This window comes from Neophocaena asiaeorientalis, unplaced genomic scaffold (assembly GCF_003031525.2).
Source record: "Neophocaena asiaeorientalis asiaeorientalis breed wild unplaced genomic scaffold, Neophocaena_asiaeorientalis_V1.1 scaffold123, whole genome shotgun sequence".
NCBI lineage: Eukaryota > Metazoa > Chordata > Mammalia > Artiodactyla > Phocoenidae > Neophocaena > Neophocaena asiaeorientalis.
The window spans coordinates 245,786-253,423 of NW_020173666.1; the positions used below are offsets into that span (position 1 = coordinate 245,786).

At 41.5% G+C, this 7,638-nt stretch overlaps 1 protein-coding gene across 1 annotated transcript in view; it reads left to right on the forward strand.

Moving 5' to 3' along the window:
* Positions 1-7,034, forward strand: part of AIG1 (androgen induced 1) — a 231,044-nt gene extending 224,010 nt beyond the window's left edge. The window contains exon 6 of the mRNA XM_024748021.1: positions 6,347-7,034. Within this exon, the coding sequence (XP_024603789.1) occupies positions 6,347-6,384 (38 nt within the window). The 3' untranslated portion in view covers positions 6,385-7,034. The remainder of the gene's footprint in view (positions 1-6,346) is intronic.
* Positions 7,035-7,638: the final 604 nt, after the last annotated feature.

Below are 7,638 nucleotides of genomic sequence, written 5' to 3' on the forward strand. Positions count from 1 at the left end.
ATCTAAGACAAAAGAAGCATGGCTATAAAATTTTATAGGGAGAATGTAGTGTTAGCAGAGAAAAAAAATTTAGGAAGTTCACTCTGATTAACAAAACACTGCGGTAGCTAAAGGGACCCCCGGGGTGAAATAGACAAATTATTAAATGTAACCAAACAGTCTCATTAGAAATCACCCAAATCTCCACTTCTTCCATCATCCTTCGCGTGGGCGCAGCAGCTTGCGAGAGGGCTTGCCACCACTCTGCCAGAACTCTCAACAACACAGAATACCTCTGGCAAGTGTGATGAAGCAGTGACTGTCACATTCAAGACTTGAAGGTGGCAAAGAGGGACGGGCAGTAAAGGGTAATACTTCATTGCTCCAAAAACTCTCTTAACCTATGATTTGATTTCCCTTTTGTTTCTATTTATGGCAGAGCCTCCATCTTGGCAAGGCACGTAATCTTACCCCAGCAGTGCAAAACAAAACTTGTCCAAAGTGGAAAAAACGACAGCACCGATATGTAGTGATTTGAGTGCTGCATGAAAATACATCCAAAGGCAAGATGGTTTGGGGATTTTAGAGAGCTCTGGGTATCGCCTCCGATACAGTCACATCATTGTAGACATCACCTGCAAATGATCTGTGATTCACAAACATTGAGCACCCTACTTTGTGCCAAATACTATGCCAGGAAGTTGATCTAATTAGACAAATAAAACAGTCATTGCATGTTATTGAATTGGACTTGTTCTGTGCATGGATCTTCTAGGACTGGATGCATCAAGGTGTTAGCCAATGTTAAATGGCCCAGAGGAATTTGAGAGTTTCCTTTCTCAGTAACTGGCTTGATTTTAGGCAGTGGTCTATTAGAAAAAGTGTTAAATATTTTTACCAATTCAGGCTACAGCTTGGGGGACCAGAAATTAGTCTTTTAATAATTTTCTTCTATGTTCAATGGGAATTGTAACCTTTCTCTATTAGATAACTTATAAAAATATTTAGTTAATTTACAAAAATATTTTCAAAACAAAATATAAACTTTTCTCAGCTTCTTGGGAGAAAGGCCATATTTAAATTTAAGCTAATGTGTCCAATCTATGTTATTCAGGAAGTACTTATGACTCCTGTTTCCCCTTGATTAGCTCGATTCCAACGTTCAGTTGGCCGTTGTTCAACTACTTCTAAGAGAAGATTGCCTGAAAACCAGGAGAGAAAAGATCCAGTCTAGATTAATAGAATATTGATTTTTAGCAGGTTTAAGTTAGACATTAAAAATGAATAGTGAAGCTAAGGTTTTTGTTGGTTTTTTTTTTAATGATCTGTCCAATTTAATTTGTGCCATTCTCTTAATAACGTGAGTTAAAGTTGACTAACATTTTGTAACTCATTTCAGATGTAGAGATTAATTTTATCTACATGGAACCATCTGGTTAATTCCCCAGAGGCAGATGTTTTGTGTCAAGTGCATCTTTTTTGTTTATGAGAGTGATTGCAAACTGATGGCCTCCTCCAAATTTTACCTGCCAGAAAGTTTTGTTAGGCCTACATAGGATTTTTGTTTTTGACCCAACATTTTTTTTTTTTTAACACAAGTCTATTTATTTATTTATTTTTGGCTGTGTTGGGTCTTTCTGTGCGATGGCTTTCTCTAGTTGCGGCAAGCGGGGGCCACTCTTCATCGTGGTGCGCGGGCCTCTCACTATCGCGGCCTCTCTTGTTGCGGAGCAGAGGCTCCAGACGCGCAGACTCAGTAGTTGCGGCTCACGGGCCTAGTTGCTCCACGGCATGTGGGATCTTCCCAGACCAGGGCTCGAACCCGTGTCCCCTGCGTTAGCAGGCAGATTCTCAACCACTGCACCACCAGGGAAGCCCCCTGAACCAACATTTAAAAATTGGGAGATTTCACATAAAGGCTGGATTTCTCAGCTAATCAAGTATTTTAACGTCTGGCAACACCAAGCCCACTATCCACTTCTGGCAACAATGGATTAGAACTGAGTATCAGTTGCCCCCATTAGATGGCCCTTTAATTTTCCCTAGTTCTCACCAGGCCATTTTGCTCCCTCACAGTGGCTTGGTTCCGTAGGTAGTTGAGTTTGAAACTGTTGATTAAAAGCAGTCGTTTCTGTGTGTGCATGTGTGTGTGTGTGTGTGTATTAGAAGGAATTGATTACAATCAAGTACGGTATTACAATCCTGAGTACATTTATCATACCCCAAATAAAATCCCCCAAGGAGCAGGAATACCACATTTGAGCCCCCTTCCTTGGATCCATCTTTACAGATTTTTAATGGCTCAGTTTCCTTCCTTTGGTTATGTTGGCTTCAACTTCAAAATAAAAATCACATTATTACAGAATCTTAGAATCAAAAATTAGATTAGAAACCATCTATGCCAATTTTTTTTTTACTAAGAGGCAGCTGAGGCCCAGCAATAAGTGACCCCCCAAAATAAGTGGTTGCAAAGTCAACACCTTCTGACTGATGTTCAATCCTCTGTTATTTCTAGTAAAACATCACCATTGGAAACGCAGACACATGAGAGCTCAGAAATTTTACTCAGAATCATGGATCTAGCTTATAAAATAACAAAACAGATCAGCCTGAGAGGAACTATGAACAAAAAGCCCTTAAAATAGGCTAAATTAACAATGAAGCATTTGCTCTTTTTAAAAGAAAGTAACTCGGACTTCCCTGGTGGTGCAGTGGTTAAGAATCCGCCTGCCAATGCAGGGGACACAGGTTTGAGCCCTGGTCCAGGAAGATCCCACATGCCATGGAGCAAATAAGCCCGTGAGCCGCAACTACCGAACCTGCACTCTAGAGCCCACGGGCCAGAACTACTGAGCCTGTGTGCCCTAGAGCCCACGCACCACAACTACTGAGCCCACGTGCTGCAACTACTGAAGCCCACACACCTAGAGCTCATGCTCTGCAACAAGAGAAGCCACCTCAATGAGAAGCCCACGCACCGCAATGAAGAGTAGCCCCCGCTTGCCACAACTAGAGAAAGCCCGCACACAGCAACGAAGACCCAACGCAGCCAAAATAAATAAATATTTTTTAAAAAAATAAATGGAAGAAAAGAAAAGAAAGTAACTCAAGGTGGCTTTGTGGATGTTACATTGGTTTGCTAGGGAAGCTACAACAAAGGACCACTAAATAGCTTAAACAATAGAAATGTAATGTCCCACAATTCTGGAGGCCTGAAGTCCAAAATTGGGGGTGGGGGGGGTTGGCAGGGTTGGTTGCTTCTGAGGACTGTGAGGGAGGGATCTGTCCCAGGCTTCTCTCCTTGGTTTGTAGATGACCGTCTTCATGTTTACATGGCATGCTCCCCTATACGTGAGGCTACCTCCAAATTTCCCCTTTTTGTAAAGACATCAGCCATACTTGATTAGGGCTCACCCTAATTTTAACTTGGAAAAGACCCTATCCCCAAATACAATCTGAGGTAAGAGGGGCTATGTTTGAAGAGACACAATTCAGCCCATAACATTCTACCTCTGCCCCCCAAAATTCATGTCCTTCATTCATACAAAGTACATTCCCAACAACCCCCAAAGTATTTCCAGCATCAACTTTTATGTCCAAAATCTCATCTTAAATATCATCTAAATCAGGTATGGGTAAGACCCGGGGTATGATTCGTCCTGAGGCAAAATTGCTCTCCAGTTGTGAACCTGTGAAACCAGACAGAAATGTATCTACTTCCAAAACCAGTGGTGCAACAGGCATAGAACATACATTCCCTTTTCCCAAAAAAAGAATCATAGGGAGAAAAGGGTCACAGTTCTCAACCAAGTTTGAAAGCCAGCAGGACAAATTCCAAGTTTAAGGCTTGAGACTAATCCTCTTTGGCTGAATGCCATACCTTCAGGTCTCATCAGGAAGGGGGGTGTGGCCCTGCACTCTTGGCGCTGGGTGGCCGCCCTCGGGGGCCAAGGAGCAGCCAGCCGCTGAGCCACCTTCAGATTCATTCTTCCTTTATTTCAACCTGTCTCTGTCTCTTTCAGTCCAGGCTGGCAGTGTTTCTGCTGGTACAGAATTCTCCCATGTAATTCGTGGGGTTCACGTCATCAGATGAGAGGTCTCCCACAGGTCTTTCCTGGCTTCTACCGAGACGGTCCCTTGGACCCATGAGTCACATGCCTCATCTCTTTAGCAAATGGTTGTACAGACACACCCTTGGCCTTCTCTCACATTCTGAGATCCTGGGCATCAGGACTTCAACGCATGAATTTGAGGGAGACATAGTTCAGCCTATAATTGCTGAAATATTCTGTGCTTAAGCTAAAAATTTATTTTAATTCCAGTGTGTCTGACTGGGGTGACCAGTCTTATTAAAGTCAAATTTCAGACGAGGAGAAATGCAAGTGTCCAAAAGTGAAAGGTTGCGGTGAGGGCGGAGAAAGCAGGTAAAAGAGCAGAAGGGAGAGGAGGTCGGAGCCAGGCCCAAGTGACAGAAACCTCCACCTCTGTTCTCCCCCAGCCTCGCATCCAGCTCATGTCCCACACAGGCCCACGCAGGCCTCCAGGGTTCCAGCGCTGCCCTGCAGCCCCTCTCCCAGCATGGGGGAGCCACACGTGACCGACTCCCTGAGGGTCAATCAGCTCTTCCTCTACGTTTCTGAAAGAGCATCCTGCCTCAGCTTTGTGACAGGTTTCTTTCTGCTAGTGGTGTGGAAATTATACCTCTGGTTCTTCCAAATATTATTTACAGCTGTCTAATTTTTTCCCTCCACCTCAAAGCTGCCAGACTAAAGTAGGTGGGGAGCCATTTTCCCTGTCTGGGTCAATGAACACCCCCTGTTCTCCACCCCCACGTTTTAAGATTCCACTATTGCTGCCAACTCAACCCACCTGCAGGAGAACACTTAGGAGAAAAGAGACTTTGAAAAGAAAAGCAAGCAGTTATTAGCTTCTCCACAGGAGAGGGAACATGGGACGGAGCTGAGACCCAAGTCATGTGTTGCTGTTTGAACAGAATCTATGTTGTGTTTTTCCACCTTTGCCTTGGTTACCCAACAACTAAGCCATGTCCTGCCTTCTCCCCCTCAACCCTATTCCTCCTCCCTTCAGACGTCCTTACTCTTCAATTTGAAGTTTTCCTTAACATGATTTCTGAGAAGTACTTTGGAAAAAATGTTATAGATCTCTGCCAGTTCCTTAGTCATGAAAACCAAACCTAAACGACTGTCTAAGGACACCTGTTCTGAGAATGTTACCTGCCCTCCGCTGCTACCACCCTGATCACACAAACACATGGTGTTAGGAGCTGGGAGCTGGGGGAAGGCGCAGGGGTATCTCTCCTACTCTAAGCCCTATCGTGACGACCCTCCATGTTTCATTCTACTGCTTTACCACTAGTTCTCTATGGCCTTCTCTATGTTCACCGTTTATTAATTTATTCCATAAAGATTAATTGAACTCCTACTCTCAGACAGACACTGTGTTAGGTGCTTGGGATATAATCAGGAACAAAACAGTTAAGGGCTCTACCTTCAGAGAATTTGCAACTTATAAGAGAATACCAACAAAACCTGCAATGCAGTATCTGGGGTTCTTTTATTCCAGCAAAAGGCTCTGAGAATTTGGTGTTAGGAGAAGGGTGTTTAAGTAGAAGCAAAAGAAAAAAGAAGTGGGGAGCATTTGCCAGATTTAACTTTAATTTATGAGAATGACTTAAACATTTTCATCTCCGGGAAAATGAAATATCACTAACTATTCATTACAGACAACAGGCAAGGTCTTACCGGTCCGGTACGTATGAGTCTTTCAGGAAGAAAAACATAGTTCTACCAGGCCTGGGTAGAACAGAGGGAGAACTTGAGTTTAAGTACACGTGGGTCTGGAAATAAATAGTTCTTGTGGCTAATAAGCTCTCTATGGGCCTTAAAAACAAAACAAAACAAAAAAGATTTGCTTTTGAAAATCCAGAGTCCTTGCCTTGGGAAGGGACAGGAGTAAAATAAAAATAAATGAGGGCTCTTTGAAACTCATCAGCTCCACACCTCCTGTTGCTAGAAGCTGGTTACAAGGCAGTCCGGTTGGGATTTCTGTGCAAACTCAACGAGTCAAGAACTAACTTGCGTCCCTCACTCCCAGAGGCCTTAAGAGCTGGGTGTGTCTCAGAGAAGTTATGTCCTGATTTGGGGGGAAGGGTAGGGAGGGAGGTCACTGAGGAAGTTTCTGGAGAAAGTTGTAAATGACTTTTCTTCTTAGCCAGGAGAAAAGGGATGGGCATGCAGGGTGGGTGGGGAGAAGTGTGGAGAGATGAGAGTTCTTTTAAAGCAGCTTTGGTAAACCTGCTCCTAGTTTAATCTGATGTCCAAATAAAGAACTTTGCCTGTATTTCTAGGTATGGAAGAAGAGAAAGAGAAGCCTAAATTGGAATGAGATCTAAGTCTAAACGGAAGAGCAGGATGTAGCCACCAATGAAGACTCATTACCCCCGGGCATTGGTAATGCAGGAGAGGAAGCCTGAAAGAAACCAGTGGAATCCGCCTTCACCTCCCTGCCCCAGAGAGAGGGAACACCTTTTATGCAGAAATATATATGTAAGAATAAAATACAGATATTTCCAAAATAACTTGCCCTCAGTTGTGTTTTAAAGAATTCTTTCCAAATTCATTATTGATAATAACATCTTTTTTCTTTTTTTTTTTAACTTCTTCTAATTTTTAAAACTAAAATTGATCATTGGATTTTAATTTTTGCAATTGTAATTCCATTTAATCAAGGAAGAATAGAATCCTATTGTGTTTCTTGTTGAGAAATATGTGAAAGTCAAAGGAGCAGATGTGGAGCATAGCATTCATGTATTTATTTAGTCCTTACAGGAGGCTGAAGAATGTAAGCATAAGCCTGGAGGAAACGAGATGGATGTTCCCTATTGCGATAATGTCAGTTGTCTCAAACAAGGCAATATTAGTAATAATTGCATTGATTTAGTTAAAACCCTGAGTGTATTTGGATCTCATGATTTAATTTTGTGAAATATTTCCTAGATGCAAACTATAACTTTAATAAAGAGCAAGCAACCCCTAGCCTAATGCCTGCATGGTGCATCTCAAACCCCTAACAACACTGGTGTTTCCTTTCTTATTTTTTTTCTATTACCTATTGAAAATGGGTTTACTGAGCCTGGTTCTTGCAATTTCTTTATTTTAAAAATATGTATCTTTTTGATAAATCCAAAAAGAATAATTTTGTTGAAGAGAAAAGCTAACTTACAAAGTCTTTGACCATAATGATTTTTAAATAATACTAATGTCAAATAGGTAGTAGAAAACACATTAAAAATAAATCTTAGGGAAGTATAAGGAAGGAGCGAATAAAAATAAAAGCAGAAATTAAGGCAGCAAGAAAAAAAACAGCAGAATTGATAAATAAATTGATTAATAAATGCAGTACTTCATCTATACAAATAGCATTAAAATATGAAACTACTGATATATTAACTGAAAAGAGAGAAACACAAACCACTTGGCAATACAAGCACAGATGTAAACAAATTTTTAATTATAAAAATATGTCTTATAGCTCTATGACAACAAATTCTTAGAAGCCAAGGAAATTCAAGGAAAATGGATTCAATAAGAATTAGAAAGCTGTAATAGACTGATATTCGTGAAAGCCATTTTTTTTTAA